Source organism: Lithobates pipiens, unplaced genomic scaffold (genome assembly GCF_037356315.1).
Source record: "Lithobates pipiens isolate NorthernLeopardFrog02 unplaced genomic scaffold, aLitPip1_a1.2 Scaffold_27, whole genome shotgun sequence".
NCBI classification, from domain to species: Eukaryota; Metazoa; Chordata; class Amphibia; order Anura; family Ranidae; genus Lithobates; species Lithobates pipiens.
Window position 1 is genome coordinate 97,221,100 of NW_027507788.1, and position 21,675 is coordinate 97,242,774.

Sequence of the window (21,675 nt, forward strand, 5' to 3'; positions counted from 1 at the left end):
CAGGCTCCCTTTTACCTGTAGTAAGTTCTATGGTTTGCTTTTTCACTATTTTTGGGTTCACTATTTCAGGGTTAATTTTGTCAAAGAAAACATTTTCATGAAAAATTTTCATCAGCAGCCTTTTTAAACGAAAACTACACCATATTTTCATTCACTGATGAAAAATATGACAAATATCAATTCCGTTTTCGAACGAAAACAAAATTAAATGTGAGGCAGGCATGTTTACCCTTCTGAACTTCCTTTTCCACAGGACTCTGCCTGCTTCTGTTTCCAGCAAGCAAGTGACTGTGCAGCCAGCATTACAGGCCTCCGAGGCTTCAGACGACCGTCCAGGGCAGCACTGTGCATTACAGGCCTCCCGAGAGAAAGAGTCCCACTCCTGACTCAGTGTTCTCTGCTCTGGGCAATCATGATCATAAGTGTGTACATTATAATTACAGGCCTCCCCTCAGACCACCATCTGTCCAGAGCACTGTGTTTGCATTACAGGCCTTCCCTGACCACCGGCATCCAGAGCTAGAGATGGCCTTGCGGTTCGCCCAGCAGTCAGTTTGCAGCGAATTTTGCTTGCTCGCGATTCGCCAAACCGGCGGACTTCTGGCGCTGTTCGTGGCGGCCATATTTGCTTACATTGTGAAGAACTTTGACCCATGACACATCCATCATGGGGTACAGGACAGCCAATTGAGACATTTCAGCACATGGACATACCCCCTACCTTTATAAGTAGACCTGATCTGGCAGCCATTTTACATTCTGTCTTTTGTCATTGTAGGGAAAGGACGCTGTGTGGAGCAGGGATAGTCAGTCTAATCACTAGCCAATTAGCTATTACTATTAGGTCCACCAAAGTCCTTTTAAGGACTGGTATAGGTGTACAGTATATACGGTTGTAATATACCTATAATATGCTTTCTTTCAAGTCTATTATGGTGCACTGCTGTGCTGCTGAGTGCTTGCTGACCGATTCTGCAGCTGTCTTTTATCAGTGTAGGGAAGGACAGTTTGGTTTTTGGAGCAGGGACAGTCTGCAATTCACTAGCTATTAGCTAGCTACTATTAGGTCCACAAAGGTCCAATAGTGCATTTCCACTGTGCAGTATTATGACTGCTGAGCGATACTAGAAAGAGTGACAAACGCAATTAGAAAAAAGTATTATAACTGGTGTGATAGACCAGTGGCCCCCCAAAACGACAGATTGAAGCAGGGTGTTCTATACCTTCTTCCACATACATACTGCACTTCTCTAAAGACTTTTGTCACATGGTCATTTAAAAAATGACAGGCAGAGGAAGAGGCAGGCCCTTTCGCCGGGGTGATAGGGGTAGGGCAGGAGCAACAGGCTTGAGCCAAAGTGGCAAATTGCAGAAGGTGCGTGCGATTACATCAAAGAACGCACCCCCAAAGAAACTACCACCAACACCACCATATACCCTCCGCTTGAGTCACAGGAATTCTTTTCTGACATTGCCGATGCGCAGCCACTCTTGGCATTGGATCAGGAAGAGGAGGTAGCAACAACCGCCACTCAGCAGTCTGACGACAGTACCAAGATCAGCCCAAGGAGGAGGTTGGTCCCCGCTGTTGCTGCCTATTCCGAGATCTCTAATTATAGCTGTGGGGAAGGTGATGTCGATGATGATGTGTCTAGTGATGTCACGTGGGTGCCCACAAGATAGGAAGAGGAGGGGAGTTCAGAGGGAGATATGGACCAGCAGATAGGGAGGAGAAGCTGGCGGGAACTTAGATTGCACAGGAGGGACAAAGCAGACTGCTAATGTATCAGGAGCAAGGCATCAACCATGTACGGTCACATCTGGCGCTCCCAGGACGCCGGCACATGGCTCCGCAGTGTGTTTTTTTTTATGTGTCCGCTGCTGACAATAGGACAATAGTGTTGCCATCTGCAGCCTTTGCAGTCAACGCATAAGTCGTGGAAAGCCCAACACTCACCTAGGGACGACCGCCTTAAGAAAGGCACATGAGCTGCCATCACTGAGCCCAGTGGGAGCAACGGAACCCACAAAGCCACATTCAAGGCTCTCACCGTCCAGCCTCGTCTTCTACTTCTCCTTCTCCTCTCTCTCCTCACAATTGTCCTCCACTCCACCTTCCATCAGGCCGTCCTCACTTTTTTCTGGAAAAAGGCAGGCTTCCGTGGGCCAAATGTTCGAGCATAAAAAAATTATGATGCCGTATAACCCAACGATTGACAGCTGGCTTGTCAGAACTGATAGCCCGCCAACTACTGCCATATAAACTGGTGGACTCGGAGGCCTTTCAAAAATTTGTGGCCATTGGAACACCACAATGGAAGATCCCAGGAAGGAAGTATTTCTCACAGAAGGGCATCCCAGAGCTATATGGCCATGTTCAGCGGCAAGTGAATTTATCTCTGGCACACAGTGTCAGTGCCAAGATACATCTGACCACAGACACGTGGTCTAGCAAACACGGGCAGGGAAGGTATATAACCTTTACTGCCCACTGGGTGAACCTTCTGACGGCCATCAAGCATGTAACCCGTGGCACCCGTGTAGGTTTGATTTTACCGCCACGGATTGCATGCAGGCCTGGCTCTTCTTCTCCTCCTCCCTCTGCTCCTCAGCTGACTCCTCCTTTTCCGCTGCTAGCATCTCTTCCGCTGTGCCGCCCAAGATCCCCAGAACCTATTCGACATGCCAGCTGAGACGTTGCCATGCTGTGCTGCATCTGTTGTGCCTGAAAGCCAAGAGCCACACTGGCCCTGCACTCCTTTCAGCTTTGCGTTCACAGGCAGATCAGTGGCTAACACCGCTCAATTTGACAGTTGGTAAAGTGGTGTGTGACAATGGTGCCAATCTGCTTAGCGCATTGAAACAGGGCAAAATTACACACATGCATGGCACACGTCTTAAACTTGGTCGTGCAGTGATTCGTTGTCAAATACCCTGGGGTCCAGGACATCTTGCGGCAGGCAAGGAAAATCCCAGCCCATTTCAGAAGATCTTACACGGCCATGGCTCGCCTTGCTGACATTCAGCGGCGACACAATCTTCCGGTCAGACATCTTATTTGCGATTGCCGGATGGGACTCAACCTTCTATATGCTTGATAGTCTGCTAGAGCAGAAACATGCAGTTAATGACTACCTGCACGAACTCTGTGGCAGAACAGGTTCTGGGGAGCTTGTTTTTTTTCTCACCGCGCCAGTGGCTGCTCATGCGCGACGCATGCAGACTTCTGCAGCCAGTTGATGAGATCACCAAACTGGTCAGTCGCAGCCATGGCGCCATCTGTGACATCGTACCTTTATGCCTTCGTTATTGAGCGTGCATTGCATTGCGTCATTGATCAAGCCATGGAGGAGCAGGGGCAGGAAGATGAGGAAGTCGCTATGCTGAATGAATTCCCAGGGGGGCTACTCTATCTGAGACAAGTCAACAACAGGAGTCTGAAGAGGAGTCAGAGGAGGATGGTGCTGGAGTGGATGAGGAGGAGCAAGAAGTGCTTTAAACCTTTCTGGGAACCCTGTTGTTGTGCGTGGATGGGAAAAGGAGAACGAGGAGGACGACATTATCCTGGATGATGAGCAGGAGCCAGGCCACCACACCGCTTCCAGTTTAGTGCAAATGGGGGCCTTTATGCTCCAGTGTTTTAACAGGGACCCCCGTATAAAAAGCAAAAAATGTCAAGGACCAGTACTGGGTGGCAACGTACTTAGACCCCCGGTACAAACACAAAATGGCGGAAATGTTACCACCGTCACAGAGGGCTGTCAGAATGGAGCACTTCCAGGCCTGGCTTTGAGAAATGCTTCATTCTGCTTTTGCGTGCGCTGTCAGAGGAATTCCCACTCCCAGAGAAAGAGTTGTGGGTACCAATCCAACAGCGCCTGCAAGAAGAGGGTGGTTTGAAGATGTGTTGGTGACTTCTGATATGAGGTCATTCTTTCAGCCGACCCATCGACAGGTCTCATCCGGATCCAGCATCAGGGAAGTGATGAACCCCTGGACTACTGGGTGGGCAGGCTTGACCTCTGGCCAGAGCTTGCCCAATTTGCAATGGTTTGCCCCTCGTCCAGTGTCCTATCCGAAAGGACGTTCAACGCAACAGGGGGGATCGTGACCGACAGTGTTGACTACCTCACATTTCTAAAAATGAATGAGGCATGGATCTCAGAGGAATTCAACACATGTGACCAGTAGACCATGTATATCTCTATAAACTATTTTTTTAATCGAGCACACAGACCTTTTTTCTACATTTGGCTCACTTCCTTGTACAAAAAAAGAACACGGTACTATATGCCCGTACCCTCCTGTTTGAAGAGGTTGAACGGTGTGATATTTTTGGGTCCCGCAGCGAGTTGCTGGTATCAGTGCGGGTGTCAGTGCTCTCTATCTCGGTGCTGGTGTGGTGTCAGTGCCCTCTATCTCGGTGCTGGTGTGGTGTCAGTGCTCTCTATCTCGGTGCTGGTGTGGTGTCAGTGCTCTCTATCTCGGTGCTGGTGTCAGTCCTCTCTATCTCGGTGCTGGTGTCAGTGCTCTCTATCTCAGTGCTGGTGTCGGTGCTCTCTCTCTATCTCGGTGCTTGTGTCAGTGCTCTCAACTCTATCTCGGTGCTGGTGTCAGTGCTCTCTCTCTATCTCGGTGCTGGTGTCAGTGCTCTCGCTCTATCTCAGTGCTGATGTCAGTGCTCTCTCTCTATCTCGGTGCTGGTGTTAGTGCTCTCTCTCTATCTCTGTGCTGGTGTCAGTGCTCTCTATCACGGTGCTGGTGTCAGTGCTTTCTATCACGGTGCTGGTGTCAGTGCTTTCTATCACGGTGCTGGTGTCAGTGCTCAGTCTTTATTGTGGTGCTGGTTTTAGACAGTGAGGCAGATGGCAGCAGAGAAGCCAATCAGCAGGCAATGCCAGCACCATGGCTGAGGATCAGCACTGGACTGGCACCTCCGGACCACCGCAGTGGAGCCCTGCATAGGTGGGGGTGAGGGGCTCAAGCACAGGTTGGCACACTGGGACACTGGCACAGGACTGCGCTGCCCTGACTGTGGCACTGATCATCTCCTGCACCCCCTTCATAGCCTGCCCTGACCTTGCCTCACCTCCATGGCCTTCATGCGCTCCTGAATTGTCAAAATTTCACAGATAAAAAAAGAATGCTTGTCGTTGTCGATCCCAGATTCACTTAATACTTTTGTTATGTCAGTGTCCATGTTGTGGGACTATGTGTGCACAGCTAGTAAGTATTTTGTGGCGGAAAATATGACCTGGAGGTTTTTAAGGTTCGCCTGCGATAAAGTCAATGGGGTCTGCCAGGAACCTTGCAGTTCGCAAACTTTTGGCCACATTCGCGGTTCCTGTTCGCGAAACGTCTCGTCGGAAGTTCGCCCATCACTATCCAGAGCACTGTGCATTACAGGCCATCACTCAGACCTGGGCCCACCATCCAGATCTAGCACTGTGCAGCATTACAGGCCTCTCACAGTCAGACCACCATCCCAGAACCCTGTGCATTACAGGCCTCCCTTCAGACCATCATTCAGAGCACTGGGTGTAGCCTTACAGCCACTGTTCAGAGCACTGCAGCATTACAAGCCTCTCATACCACCATTCATAGAGCACTGTGCCGCATTTTAGCCACGTTCAGAGCACTGTGTAGCATTAGAGGCCTCTCAAACCACCGTCCAGAACACTGTGTTGCATTACACCTACCGTTCAGGGCACTGTGCAGCATTACAGGCTACCTCAGAGCCAGACCACCATCCAAAGCACTGTGTAGCATTACAGCCACCATCCAGAGCACTCTGCTGCATTACAGGCCTCCTCAGATCACCGTCCAGAGCCCTCTGCAACATTGCAGGCTTCTTCAGACCACCGTCCAGAGTGCTGTGCAGTATTACAGCCTCCTCAGACCACCATTCAGAGTACCGGTCAACAGAGCAAAGTGCAGTATTAAAGGCTTCCTTAGACCACTAGACATGTGCATTCGTTTTTGTCCAAATGCATTTTCGTCCGAATTTCAGCTATTTTCGTTTTTAGTTGACAAACGATAACGAAAGCACAGAATCCGAAAAATGAAAGATCCGACATAAATAAATGCTTTATTTTCGTTTTCATTGTTACAACAGTTCGATATAGAATAGGAGATTCGACGTGACTCTGACAATAACAATCTGTCTATAGAACCTGTGGTCGAATGTGCCTAACCTTACCTCTATTAGTCCAAGATTATATAGAGAAAATATTCGACAGAGAAAAAAGATTTGACAGAGAGAAAAGATTCTGCAAGTTACTGTCCTAAAAAGTGTTTGGGGACCCGGGTCCTGCCCCAGGGGACATGTATCAATGCAAAAAAAAGTTTTAAAGTGTTTGGGGACCCGGGTCCTGCCCCAGGGGACATGTATCAATGCAAAAAAAAGTTTTAAAAATGGAAGTTTTTTCGGGAGCAGTGATTTTAATAATGATTAAAGTGAAACAATAAAAGTGTAATATTCCTTTAAATTTCGTAGGGGGGGGGGGGGTTTCTATAGTATGCCTGTGAAGGGGCTCATGTTTCTGGTGCTTAGAACTGTCCCTGCACAAAGTGTCATTTATGCAGGAAAAAAAGTCCTTTAAAATCACTCGCAGCTATTATGAATTGTCGGCTCCGTAATACAGAGATCACTCATTAAAAGTCATTGATAAAAAAAATAAAAAAATAAATAAATAAAAAAGCGTGGGGGTCCCCCAAATTCAATTACCAGGCCCTTCAGGTCTGGTATGGATATTAAGGGGAACCCTGCCTCAAATTTAAAAAAAAATTGACGTGGGGTTCCCCCTAAATACCCATAACCAGACCCTTCAGGTCTGGTATGGATATTAAGGGGAACCCCGCGTCAAATGTAAAAAAAAATTGACGTGGGGGTCCCCCTAAAAATCCATACCAGACCCTTTATCCGAGCATGCAACCTGGCAGGCCGCAGGAAAAGAGGGGGGGACGAGAGATCGCTGGATGAGATGAGCCATCGCTGGAGAGATGACCGTCCGTCGCTGGATAGCAAGAGTGGATTAGCACTGCTGGAATCTTTTTTTTTTTTTTTTTTTTTTTTAATAAAGGAATTTTTCAAAAGTGTGTTTGTCTTATTTAACTATTTTTTACACTTTCTTTGTGAAATGGTAGGGGTATTTTTGTACCCCCTTACCATTTCAAACAGGGGGGGGGCCGGGATCTGGGGGTCCCCTTGTTAAAGGGGGCTTCCAGATTCTGATAAGCCCCCCGCCCGCAGACCCTCACAACCACCGGCCAGGGTTGTGAGGATGAGGCCCTTGTCCTCATCAACATGGGGACAAGGTGCTTTGAGGGGTCACAGACCCCCAAAGCATCCTCCCAATGTTGAGGGCATGTGGCCTGGTACGGTTCAGGAGGGAGGGGGGGCTGCTCTCTCGTCCCCCCCTCTTTTCCTGCGGCCTGCCAGGTTGCGTGCTCGGATAAAGGGTCTGGTATGGATTTTTAGGGGGACCCCCACGTCAATTTTTTTTTACATTTGACGCGGGGTTCCCCTTAATATCCATACCAGACCTGAAGGGTCTGGTTATGGGTATTTAGGGGGAACCCCACGTCATTTTTTTTTTAAATTTGAGGCAGGGTTCCCTTTAATATCCATACCAGACCTGAAGGGCCTGGTAATTGAATTTGGGGGACCCCCACGCTTTTTTATTTATTTATTTTTTATCAATGACTTTCAATGAGTGTTCTCTGTATTACGGAGCCGACAATTCATAATAGCTGCGAGTGATTTTAAAGGACTTTTTTTCCTGCATAAATGACACTTTGTGCAGGGACAGTTCTAAGCACCAGAAACATGAGCCCCTTCACAGGCATACTATAGACAACCCCCCCCCCCCCCCCTTACGAAATTTAAAGGAATATTACACTTTTATTGTTTCACTTTAATCATTATTAAAATCACTGCTCCTGAAAAAACTGCCATTTTTAAAACTTTTTTTTGCATTGATACATGTCCCCTGGGGCAGGACCCGGGTCCCCAAACACTTTTTAGGACAGTAACTTGCAAATTACAATTAGCACTTTAGATTTTGAACGTTGGAGTCCCATAGACTTTAATAGGGTTCTAAAGTATGCTGTATACTAGCTCCATCAAATCTTCTTTATACATTCGACAGACACCATAAGCCTTCAAAGACAGATTTGATCGTAATTCATGAGGATTTTCGGACGAATGCAATTTTTGAACGAAAAACAAAATAAATAAAAACGAATTTCGGGAGTAACTAAATAAATTAAGTTTTCGGACGAAAACGAAATTACGAAACGAAATATTTTACTCTGCACATGTCTATAGACCACCATTCAGGGCACTGTGCAGCATTACCGGGTTCTCAGACCACTGTCCAGAATACTGTAGCATTGTGGCCACTGTTTAGAGCACTATGCTGCATTACAGGTGTCCTCAGACCACCATCCAGAACACTGCGTAGCATAACAGCCACCATCTAGAGCACTGTGCAGCATTACAGGCCTCCTCACTGTCCTCATACAGTCCAGAGCACTGTGCATTGCAGACCTCCTCCGCACCATCCACGTCCAGACCTCACTGAGGTGAGTCAGATTCAGACTGAGTCACTCCTATTTTCCCATCCCCACTGCTGCACAAACTATACAGGAAATGACGGCATCTGTGACTAGTAGTTTTGGTAGAAAGAGAAGAGAAGATCTATAGATGTATTTTACATTTGATATTAAATAGGAGTTCCACACAAAAGTGGAACCTTTGCTTATTTGCTTCCCCCACTCTCCGATGCCACCTATTTTTGACAGGTCACCGTACCCACTTCCACAAGACAGCACCGTCCCTCTAAAGTTTTGCCCCCTCCTTGTCCCTCTCCAACTGGGCCAATTAAAAAATAGCAGCGTGCTTCATGGGATTCCTGGACAGGTAAGTGTCCATATATTAAGTCTTTTACATTTTTTTCCCCAGGCGGAACTCCTCTTTAAGGACAACAGGGCACTTTGCAAACCATGTGTAGCAACCCTCGCTGGTAAAAATACAACAAACTTAATTCGACCACTCATCCCGAAATTCATACAGAGGTAAGCACAGCACACTTAATGCCACTTATGTTAGGAACAGTCTTATCTATGTACATTGCAGAGATTTTTTTAACAAACTTTCTTGCAGTCCGATTTCATAACTTTTGTTATACTGAAGTAATAGCTGCTTGTCTGTCTGTGTTGTGTATTTAGGCACTGAATCTTAATGGGACCGATTTCATATCTATCAGCTGCTGCTTTCCCCAAATTGAATTATACCATTAAAATATATACAGAGGGATGTGTTCACTGGAGCACGCAATTTTCGCACAGCACAGGGCGCCTAAAGGCCTAGGGCCCACCCTAGGAAGGGCCATACATGTAATATATTCTAGAGAGACAACTTGGAGCTGACTGTGTGGGGTGAGAGAATGTAAAATCAGAATAACTTGATTTTTTCTCCCTAATTCAACCCCACAGATACAGAAAACCTCCAATGATAGGCCTAGTCAAGCCAGTGCACCACTACAGCAAACTTTTTGCACTGCTCTTTTAGGTGCTTCAAAATACAAAATGTTATCTAAGGAACAACAGGCCAAGGAGGAGGTCATAGCAAGATGGATCGGGCACACTGAATTACCAGTCAGAACGATGGAAGATGAAGACTTTGTTAGCATGATGGAGACAGTAGATAGGAAGCTGACAATCAGATTGCTTATTTTAATTTTCTTTTGGAACAAACAATTTGAAGATGAAAAACAAAAATTCAAAAAGAAATTGGCTGCAGCACTGATTTGTGGAGGAGGAAAAGGACATTTCTTGCAATAAGTGCATGCTACTTTTGTGTTGAACAACATAAATCGGAACACATATTGTTGGCCTTTGAACAAGTAGCCCACCCACACACTGCTCAGTCAATTAAATCATGTGAGTCCGAAATTGATAATCTGCGGTGGGCTATTTTTATTGTTCTTTTACATGATGACACGGTTGACACCAGTGAATTATCACATGGATATGAAAAAGGTTTGCCACCTTTTCTTCAATCCGAACCTGAACACTTTAGCGGCACAATATTTTTTTTTTAGTTGAGTATACACTATAGCAGTGATGGCGAACCAGATTTCCCATGATGCTCATGCACTCTGCAGAGTAGTTGAGCATCATGGGAAATGTAGTTCCAAAACATCTGGGGTGCCACAGTTCGCCATCACTGCACTATAGGATTGTAAAAGACCTAGGACACCTTTGAGTGCCTCAAGGAGAGTAGTAATGCAGAGCGCTAAGTGCACCACGGTGAACAGTGAGTGTTTGCCAAATTGCATTGGGAGGGGCTGAAAGGGGCATTGTTAAATAAAACAAAAGCATTCTTGTACCCATAAAATATAACTAAATAAATAAAACAAATGTCACTGTAAAAATATGAATTAGCCTAACTTAAAAGCGGACAGTGTCAGTCAGTAGGGCAGAGGATGGTGTCAGTAGATATTTATTTATTTAAACATGTATTTTTAAAAAAAAAAAATGTAACAGTCTTGTTGGGGGAGCTTTGGTGAAATATTAGTGGACTAAACAGACCCCTGATAGCTCACTTTTGAAACAGAGAAAGGGACTGTGGGCAGATTTTCCAGTTCCTTTCTCTGAAGCAAAATAAACATAGTAAATTTGAAGAAATTTACTCTGTGTGTATCCAACTTTACTAGATTTCCTCAATCTCTGTGACTGGTCCCCTGCAGCTTCTGTGAAAGTTGTGCCAGACTGTGGTAGCACTCCAGTTTCCTTGTTGTACCATGGAGGCGCTTTACAGGCGATATAGAGCTAAAAATAGTGCCTGCATAGAGCCTGTAAAGAGCCTTTCCTCTCATTCCAGTGTGAAAGCCCGAGTGCTTTTTCCGAGTTCTAGGACTGTGCAGTCATAAGGGGCAGTGTCACATCACTTGGTGACCCCGCCCCATGCCTATATAAGACAAGGTGCTTTGGGGTGGGGGGGCCTCCTGGACGGGAGTCTGGGTGAATGTGTGTTATTCTGCCCAGGGCTGCTAGGTTGTAAGCCTGAGGCCTATCCCAGGGACATCTGGCTGCCAGGCTATCTGAGGGCCTATCCAGAAGCAGTGCAGGGCTGGGACTGAGGGCTTGTAGTCCAACCAGAAGTAGCAGTTAAGCCGGATGGGGAAACAGCTGTGGTCGGTGGTAGAAGGGGAAGCTGTCGCCACTAAGGGAGATCCACCTTGTTGCCAGAGACCACTGTGAATAAGCTGAGGACAGTACCAGAGCAGACTCCTCACCAGCCAGGGATGGTGAAGAATTGGGAAAACTTCAGCAAGTGCCAAGTCAGGGACCCAGCGGGACAGCAGGGGTGATGCTTGCGGAGCATCAGTGGGTGCCAAGCCAGGAACCTAGCATGTCAGCGGGGGTGACGCTTGAATAGTATTTGTGGGTGCCAAGCCAGGGACCTAGTAGGGATGCAGGGTTATGCTTGGGAAAGTTACTGAACAGTGAAAGAGTTCAGGGGATCCAATTGCCAGTGAAAGACTGGGAGTTTGTGGAGTGAAGGCCCACAGTGAGTGATTGTGGAATAAGCAGAGAACTGTTTATGTTGCCAATAGTTGACTACTACTACTGTTAGTAACTGCTACAAGATTGTTGCCATAGGCGAAAGCGGTCCTACCTATACAAAAGTGATGTCCAGTTGGAGGCCATCACCTGTATAGCTGTCTACCTATGGAAGTCTCGGGGTCTGCCAATTATCATTGCATCTACTTAAAGTAATTGTAAAGGTAAAAATGTTTTAAAAAAAATAACCTACATATCATACTTAATTCCAGTGTGCAGCTCGTTTTGCACAGAGTGGGTCTGATCTTGGTCTTCTGGGGTCCCTCAGTGGCTCTCACAACTCCTCCCCACATCTGAAAACCTACTCGGAGAAGCGCTTCCCCGAGGGGGTTACCTTTATGGGCACGCTCCCGAGTCCAGCATATGCCGTCCATAGAGGCCGAATGCAGGACTTGGCCCCACCCCCCGGCGCTCGTGTCATTGGATTTCATTGACAGCAGCGGGAGCCAAATGGATACACTGCTCTCAATCTATCCAATCAACACCCGAGAACCCCGGGCAGAGAGACAGCGCGTCCCGTGGGTCAAGTTCAAAGGGTCAGGTAAGTAAAAAGGGGAAGCTTGGGGGCCGGTCACAGAAAAAACAAGAAACGTTACAACCCCTTTAAGGGTGTCCTGGCCCTAACCCTCTCTCCTACAGTTTGAGACAATACATCTGTTTACATTCAAAAAGTGTCTAACACCAACCCTTTCATCTTGCAGTACACCCACCATGCCCACCCACTCTACACAGAAGGATGTCAGCTGTCCCTAACTCTGGAGGTCATCATTAGGCCTCAAGGGACCCGGGACTTTTCTACACTACATTTATTGTTTTTTTTGAATAATAGGCACTTTGTTGACAGCATAAAAACTCCTGATGAAGTGAACTGCATTTCACATAACACGTTGCTATTATGATTTTCAAGTTTAAGATGTCATTCACCTTCTTTATTCATGGATCACCATGTGCATTGTATAATACTCATTGAAGTAACATTACCTATGTATTAAGGTGTAATCAGCTGAATCAACTTTTTCTTTCTGGTGCAATTTTTTGGTTTTAAGCCTTTATCGATTTGTAATAAAGCATGGATTTGTTGATTTTTTTTTTTTTTTATAATTTGGTGTTTTGTGACCAACCTTAAAAATCTCTGGGGCAACTCCTTTTGCATTTTTTTCATATACGGTATATATAGATGAATCTATATTAAACAGTTAGTCTGTAAAACCCTAACATCTAGTTACATTGACTAAACACTTTTTACAAATAAGAGGAATTGTCAACAGAAATTAATAGCTGCAAGGTCAATGACTGTTCTTAACCACTTCAGCTCCAGAAGATTTGCTCCCCTTAATAACCAGGCCATTTTGTGTGATAGGACACTGCGTTACTTTAACTGACAATTGTGTGGTCATGCAACACTGTAACTAAATAAAATGTATGCTCTTTTTTTCCCACAAATAGAGCTTTCTTTTGGTGGTATTTGATTTCCCCTGTGCTATAAAAAAAAAAGACCGACAATTTTGAAAAAAAAAAATAAAACATTTTTATATTCTGCTATAAAACAGACTCAATAAAAAAAAAAATTAAAAATCAAAATTTCTTTATAAATTTAGGTCAATATGTATCCTGCTACATATTTTTGGTAAAAAAAAATCCAATAAGCGTATATTGATTGGTTTGCGTAAATGTTAAAGTGTATACAAACTATGGTATATATTTATGGAGCGTTTATTTTTTTACTAGTAATGGTAGCGATCAGTGACTTTTAATGGGACTGCAATGTGGTGGCGGACAAACTGGGTACTAACTGTTACTGTATGGGAACCAGTGACTCTAATACAGTGATCAGTGCTAAAAAATATGTACTGTCACTGTACTGATGACATTGGCTGGGAAGGGGTTAACATCTGGGGCAAACAAAGGGTTAAATGCGTGCTTAGCCAGTGTTTGTGTATTGTGTGGGAGGTGCTTTTACTAGGGGAAGGCATGGATCCATGTCCCTGCTTTACAGGAACACAGGATCCATGCCTTCTGCACAGACAGAACGGCAATCTGCCTTGTTTAAAACAAATGTTGCAAGTGTAACAAATGATCAGCGGACATCGATTTTGCAATACCAACTGCAAAATCACAGCTGGAGCAAGCCGATGGCAGAGCGCATTCCGCCCGCTACCCAGAAGTGCTGTATATATACATCTGATCCTGAGCAAAGCCACCACACCATAGCAGTAAAACTCTGTATCCATAGGGCTCTATTTAGGAAAGGAAAATAGACTGTTCATCTTGCAAGGAAATTTTACCCAGAGCTTAGTGAATGAGATGAAGCTCTGCTGTCTGCCATCATCTACCATTAAGGTATGGAAAAATCCTTTTTTTTTTCTGGCGTGTGATTTGGTGTTCTTTGAAAAAAAGGCTGTTCAATTTGTAAAGGACATTTTTATTTGCCTTTAGTAAATTGCTCCAAAGTGAGTATGTGGGATACTTTCAGAGGTTCTCATTATAAATCTGTATCCTTGAACTTCCTCCTGTTTATAGGTACAAAGATCTAAAGACATGAAATGAAGGCATGATATTTTTTGGGCTCAGGATGCTGTGCCTTTATGCAATCCCCATGGTGATGTTACTTTATCTGGACTTTGAACGTGATTGATACAACCCTGACTGTGGTGGAAGATGGGGACATTATTATTCTTCAGTTAGAACTGAAACTCACCTATTCTAGCTGTACATTGAGATGTTATTCCCAGTTGATCTCCATGGCAGATGAGATCTAATCCTTGGAAAATATCACTTTTGAATACCAGGCTGGTTACATTGTCAGTTTTAATCGTTGTTGTTCCATTGAAGCTCAGGGTCACATTAGCTGCTGGATGTCCTCCTGACCAGGAACAGCCGAGTGTAATATTCTGTCCATCAGGGATAGCAGAGCAATTAATGTTTCCTTCTGGTCTCCCTATGAAATGTAAAATGATGTAAATTTAACATTGTCATCATCAATTATCCATTATACATCTATCATTTACCTGTAGATAATCTCACATGTAAATGAGTAACAGGGGGAATTGCATGTATGTACTGTATGAACTATGCATAGTAAAAAATAAAATAAAGTGTTTTATTCAGTTGTTACAATTGGCTGACTTTATATCTATCAGCATACCTCCCAACTTTTTGTGATGGGAATGAAGAACACCTATTAGCAAAAGTATGTAGGCATAGGACACACCCCCTGCCACGCCCCCTTAAAGTGAAATGATACAAAAAAAAGTTTTGCTTTTTTTTACCACTATTATTGATTTAAAATGGCTCTTGAAATTTTACAAATGCAGAAATTTAGAAATTGGATAAAAGGTATATAGCACTGGGAAACTCTTTTTGAAAGATAAAAAATGCATTTTATATACAACTAATATGGACACAGAGGAAATAGAGACAGAGGGGCATTGTTCCAAATCAGGGACAGTTGGGAGCTATGTCCATCAGTCCGCTGAAATGTAATTTTGCCCCCTTTCTGCCTTAAAGCAAACCTGTTCTTTATCCATGCAATGCAAAAGAATTTTTATTTTTTGTTTTGTTTTTTTAAAGTGGTTGTAAACCCTCACATATACTCTGTGCATCACTTGAGAACAGTCACTTCACTGAGATGAAACAAATCCTCCTGCAAAAGTTAAATCTGTTTATCTGCAGCCCTCTATTCTTTATATCTGTTCAAAGTGCAGAATTTACACTGGATCTCTCAGCTCCGAAAAGTGTGTGTGTGGGGGGGGGGGGGGCTTAGTGAGGAGAGCTTTTAGCCCTGACTGGAGGGAAGGGACACACTCCTTTCACACAGCACACAGGAACAGAGCTGAGGCTGTCAGACACAGGCTGTGTGCTGGAGTTCCCTTCCCACCACCTTTTTTCTCTCGGGGTGAGAAAAACTTGTCATAAGTGACTCATGCTGATAGCAGAGGAACTTGGCAGCAGACAGAAATGATACTTAGTGCTCTGGATTGAGTCAAGTACACACTATAGAGGGATTTTCTTTGTTCAAGTTTCATATCAGAGGTTTACAACCACTTTAAAGTGTCTGTGAACCCTTACTTTCTTGTTTGATTTTGGTCTGTTAGATATAAGAACATGCATTCAACTATATGTTTTATATTTAAGTCCAAAAGAAAACCTGTTGATCTTGCAGAGTTGTAATATTGCATACCTCCCAACTGTCCCTAATTTTGAGAGATTGTCCCTGATTCAGAACAAAGTCCCTCTGCCCTTCCTTCCTCCTCATTTGTCCCTCATTTTGGTCTGCTCTATAGAGTTGTATATAAAATACAACATACTTTTGATAATAGGTCTCCCTCATTCCCATTTCAGAAAGTTGGGAGGTATGCTATTGCATAGACTGCAGTGACAAAAGCACTAATCTGACTTTCTCTTCATCAGTTTAGAGCAATCAAAAGAAATGATGGATTACAATGTATGGGTTGTTATGGGCTTTAAAGTTGAACTGAGGAATAAGCAAATATTGTCACATGTATTCTTAGTAGAATCTTGGTGTGCTTTGTGTATTTCTTCCAGATCCGTGCAGTAATTTAGACTACTTTCACACCACGACACCCATAGCGTCGGCAGTAAAACGCTGCTATTTTTAGCGGTGTTTTACCGTCGAATTTGCAGCGCCGAGAAAGGGTTAAAACCCCCGGCAATACGCCGCAATAGCCACCTTTCGACATGCTTTCCATAGGGTTCAGCACTATGGCACACCCATGTGTAAGTCAAAGGTGGTTGTATCCTTCCTGAAAAACGTAACAATTGATGTTCTGAAAAAGACATCTCCATTTTCTAAATGCTGTTGTGCCTACCAGTAAAGCGAGATCTTACTGCCATAAATTTATGTTGTTATAATAGAATGAAGATAAGTTTAGGAATCTATAATGTCTTAGCCCTTGTACGCACGGTTGGAAATTCAGACGGAAGCGGTCCGAACTGACTTTTTCCATCGTAAATTCCGACGGAAAAAAATTTGAGAGCAGAATCTCAAATTTTCCGACACAAAATCCGAACTGACTTTTTCCGATCGTTTTCTGATTGTTTGTAGAGAATTCTGGACAAAGTGCCACCCATGCTCAGATCAAATTACGAGACCAAAGCTATTGGCTAATAGCCTCAATGTAGTCCCGTCGTAATGAAGAAATGTCATCACGTTCCGAACGATCGGATTTTCTGAAAACTTTGTCTGATTGTGTGTATGCAACACCAGTTTCGGACAAAATCCGTAGGAAAAAGTCTGACAGATTTTGTGGTCGGAATTTCCGACCGTGTGTACAAGGCCCGGTTTTGTCATGTTTCTCAGCTTACAAACAGTAGTCACTGAATAAAGATATAATGTATATAGAGGGTAATTTTCCTCACAGATTTTGTTTGTTTTGGATAACACAGATGTGTTATCATCAATGTCTGACTCGCTTTGGATGTGCTTACACAATTTTCAAGTGCTAGTATTTCTTTCACTTTAAAATTATAATGTATATATCAATGAAAAGCAATTACTCACAGGCCAAGTTGAGGTTCAGGGGATCGCTGGTTTTATTTCCGAGCGGATTAGATGCCTCACAGGTGAAAGGTCCAGCATCAGTTTTAGAGACGGGGCTGATGAGGAGATTGGAGTATTGAGGAGAATCACTTTGTGATGATATGCTATGCTGAGGACCCGGGAGTAATACCTCTGTATTCAGATACCAGCGGAAAGTGACATTCGATCCATCAGCGGAGCAATGCAAAGATGTGTTTTCTCCAACCCAGATGTATGATCCTGATGTGTTATCGGTCAGATTCACCACCGAGATTGCAGCTGCAATTTACAACAGTCATTGTTACTGCAAGTCAGAACAAAAAAGAAATAAAAGCCTACCAAATATTATAAAACAAAAAACAAAAAAGGAAGAAATGGGGTGCGTTGGATTTCAGAAAACAGTTTGATAGCTTTGTGTGACTTTATAAGACTGCACGTTTTTATATAAAATTTCATACTCATGAACATTCTGCCAACTACTAAAACAGGGTTGTGATGACATCATCATCAAGTAATGCACCAAGGAAAATTTGCAACCTCAATTGAAACTTGTAGTCAGATGAATATGGAGGTTGACCTTTATCTAGCAGTGGTATTTTTTGTTAAGTTTTGAAAAGAATGGGCAAAGTTTACCACATACTCCCGTGGGAGTCTATGCCCGGAAGTGGGTGTAAATACCTGTCTTTGACAGGTATCTGCACCCCCCTCCCCCCTGAAAGGTGCCAATTGTGACACCGGAGGGGGGGAGGGTTTCCGATCAGCGGAAGTTCCACTTTAGGGTGGAACCCCGCTTTAAAACAAACTCAACTCACAACTTTTTTCTGCTGCCTTATTCCCTATACTGCCATAATAGCCACTGGTCCACAAATATCACATGGTAAATCCACCACAGACAGGAATTTTCATTCGTCCAGCCTTAGGGCACATTTTTTTTTATAGTATAAACCAGGGATATGCAGTTAGCGGGCCTCCAGCTGTTGCAAAACGACAAGTCCCATGAGGCATAGCAAGATTCTGACAGCCACAAGCATGACACCCAGAGGCAGAGGCATGATGGGACTTGTAGTTTTGCAAGAGCTGGAGGTCCGCTAATTGCATATCCCTGGTATAAACTATGCATATATTTTGCTATTAAATAACATTTCTAATCATATAAAGTTAAGAACAAGAGTACCCCTTTACATCAGAGTCCACAGAGTTCCCCTTTTTACATCTGAACTTGCAGAGTTCCCTTACACTGTAAGAGGGGACTCTGCAGACTCTGTAAGGGAGAACTCTGGGGACTCAAATCAGGGTTCACAGAGCATCCCTTATGTTAAAGGGGGAACACTGTAGCCTCTAGTGTAAAGGGGAAATCTGATGTAAAGGGTGCTCTGAGAACCCTGGTTTTCCTTAGTGTACTTACTCAGAGAAAGGAGAGAGAAGGGGGAGACTTAAGTCACAGACAGGATGGATGATGACCTCACTCACCCCTTGGCAGTCAGCACCTCTCATACAGATGTATCTGAGGTTGCTGGACTTCAAATTTGCAGCCCCAACTTACTTTCCTATTCTGAGGTACAGTGCCAGGGATTGGAGTGTGGGCAAACACAGAGGGGTATGGGTGGGGGGAAGAGGAGCAGATTGCGCCCTCTCCTCTCTCCTGTCTGTGTTGTATGTTTGGGGGGGGGGGGGGAGTTGTTAGTGCTGGCTTTGGGCAGTGTTAAAGAGTGTAACAGACACTTCTGGCTTAGACAACTGCAGCCAGCACCCTCGCTGGGAAGCCATAATCCAGTCTAAATAATGTGTCCGCGTTTCAGGCAGCCTGAAACCCGAACGCATTATTCCAAACCCTAACTGTCCGGGTGAATCCTGGACAGGTGGCAACCCTATCCAGCCTTGAAGAAAGGAGATACAGTATTTATGATTTTTTTGTTCTCCTCTTCAATATAGTGCCAATTACCGACTAGCACAAAATGGTTATATAAGATTTAATTAGATTTAGACATACTATTACTATGATCTGAGGAACACTTTTTTTCCCCCATCCTAATGGACCATCCCATTGAGCTAACCATTGGGAATTATCACAAAATATCCACGTTTGCTGGGTCCCCAATCTTTACAGATTCTCAAAATATTCTGATCCCCTCTGTGTTTGAGTGAACATACAGTATTACGTCACATCTTTTTGGACCTATAAAAAACCTAGTAAGCTATTAGAATTCAGTGTTATATAATGCCATGAGTGCCATGATTGGTATTCTACTCCCCATAACTTCGTTTTAGCAACAGAATTGAGAGGAAATGCATATCATTTTTACTGCTAAATTAAAACTCTTCAGAAAATGGAAGGGCAACATGGCTCCTTTTATTTTAGAAGGTAAATATAATGACATTTCAATAAGATTACAATGCAATAGGCTCAGTCCAAAAATCTAACACACCAGGATAAGAAGACTTTCTTTTTTTTTAAAGTGACAGTTCTTTTCACTTGAACCCAATGAGATTTAGAAATTATAGTCTTGTGACTTAAATCGAATACTTATGCTTGTATGGTTCCTCCTCTCCTGTAGTTTTCTGCATTCAGACTATAGTGGGTGGGGGCTGCTGAGATCCTCCCTCAATCCTGCTCTTTGCACTGGCATTGTGCAGGAAAGTGATGATCTCACTGCTATTTTTACAGGGTAGTAACTGGGTTTGCAAATGAATTGAGGAATATATTGAAATGAGTTTTCATGCACAGAATTCAGCTTTACAAAAATCTATAGGTTATGGATTTCAATATGTGTGACATGTACTGTGCGTAGTTTTATCTTTTGTGTAACAGTCCACTATTTTATTATTGCCAATATTGTCTTTTTATTCTGATTACAAATGGAATGCAATAGTAAATGTATGTTGGAAACTGTTGTACATTTATTGTATTATTGTATTCATGTAACAATAAAAAAAATGGAAGAATTGGACAACTGTTTATAGACAAATATACAGCTCTATGAGCCCTTTCTCAAATGCCAGTGCCCGGGCCTCTGGGAGCTTTTAACCCCCGCTAGCGGCCAAATAAAGGGTTAAAAGTGCCAGAAAAAAACGCTGTTACTGAGGCACCTTGCAGACGCTTCGGCAGTGCTGCCCATTGATTTAAATCGGCAGGGGTGCTTTAGAAGCGGTGTATACGCCGCTCCTAAAGTGCCTCTAAGAAGCTGCTTGTAGGACTTTTTTTTGAAGTCCTGCCAGGGCAGCGCCCCAGTGTGAAAGCACTGGGGCTTTCATATTGGGATTGCAGATGAGGCTTTTTTTTCAAGCACTTTCAGGTGCTTTAGCACTAAAAATAAACACCTCCAGTGTGAAAGGGGTCTAAGCAATTTCTAAAAATCTGTATATTGCATACCTGATGGACTGCTGTGGAGGGTGACAATCATTGTAATATTTGCCACTACTACAGGCAGGGGCGGACTGACCATTCGGCCACTCGGGCACTGCTAGGGGGCCCATCAGGTCTGCCAGCCTCAGTAAAAACAGGGACAGTATGTAAAAATCTTTTTTTTTCTTTTTATATCTGTTTATGAAATATCTCTTTCCAACATCCTTTTAGTCTAAAAATCCAGAGATTATAGCTGCCCAACCCCTCCGGTACCTTCTTACCCAATAGAAACATGTCTGTGTATACTATGTGGCATCATAATCTCTGATTGCCTGAGGGCTCCATAATCTCCTATTGCCCGGGGGCCCCATAAATTGTCAGTCCACCCCTGACTACAGGGATTGCTGCTGTCACTCAGAATCGATCTGAACCTGCTCACTCCGGACTGCTGCCATTCAAATACTGCCTTGTACTTTACAAAGAACACAAGGAGTTCTCAGACTGGATGAAGTAAAAGAGGCAGTGATGTCATGATTCTCATCTTGTCCAAACACAGAGGGTTTTATTTATTCTTCCATTCTCATATTAGCGCTATAGTAAACACTCTCAAAATAGCCAAAACCAGGCTAATTAGCTCTAAAATTAATTCACTATAGCTCCTGGAAATAAATACAGTGTTCTGAAATTGCCCCCAGCCCTGGACCGATCTGCTGCCCTCTAAAATATCTCTTGCATCACTGCTGTCACTCACTGACAGCCTGTGGTGGACCCCCGGCTGGTGAGACTCCTTTTACATGAGCCTTTGGTTCAGTGCCCAAATGGTTGCTCGCTGCCGCTCCACCTTGCATCTAGCAATCAGTGACATCACGAGGAGGAGAGAGACAGAGCCCCAGCATTCCCAGCGGGGAAGATTTAACTTCCTCCTTCGCGCCTACTGATTAGCTCCACCCACCTCCTCTCTGCATCGTTCAGCCAACAGCATGCAGAAATACACAAAGGAGAGATGAGTTTTGTAGAAAGGCAAGTGAATCCAAAGCACTCGCAATGGACAGATCGGGGTTAAAATCCTCAGTTTGCTCTCCGCCAGCAGCCAGCATACTGCGCTGAACTGTCAGCATTTCACAGGAGCTCCAAGTGTGTGTCAGCCTGGAGCTAGCACAGT

At 44.1% G+C, this 21,675-nt stretch overlaps 1 protein-coding gene across 2 annotated transcripts in view; it reads right to left on the bottom strand.

Moving 5' to 3' along the window:
• The window catches only part of LOC143934021 (cell adhesion molecule CEACAM1-like), a 98,151-nt gene that overhangs the window by 34,925 nt on the left and 41,551 nt on the right, over nucleotides 1–21,675 (bottom strand). For both annotated transcript variants that reach the window (XR_013263192.1, XM_077457254.1), the window contains exons 4-5: nucleotides 17,153–17,449; nucleotides 14,330–14,569 (exon numbers count right to left, since the gene is read on the bottom strand). Coding sequence is in view for 1 of the 2 variants with exons in the window: in XM_077457254.1 (XP_077313380.1) it covers nucleotides 14,330–14,569; nucleotides 17,153–17,449 (537 nt within the window). In the remaining variant the exon portion in view is untranslated. The remainder of the gene's footprint in view (nucleotides 1–14,329; nucleotides 14,570–17,152; nucleotides 17,450–21,675) is intronic.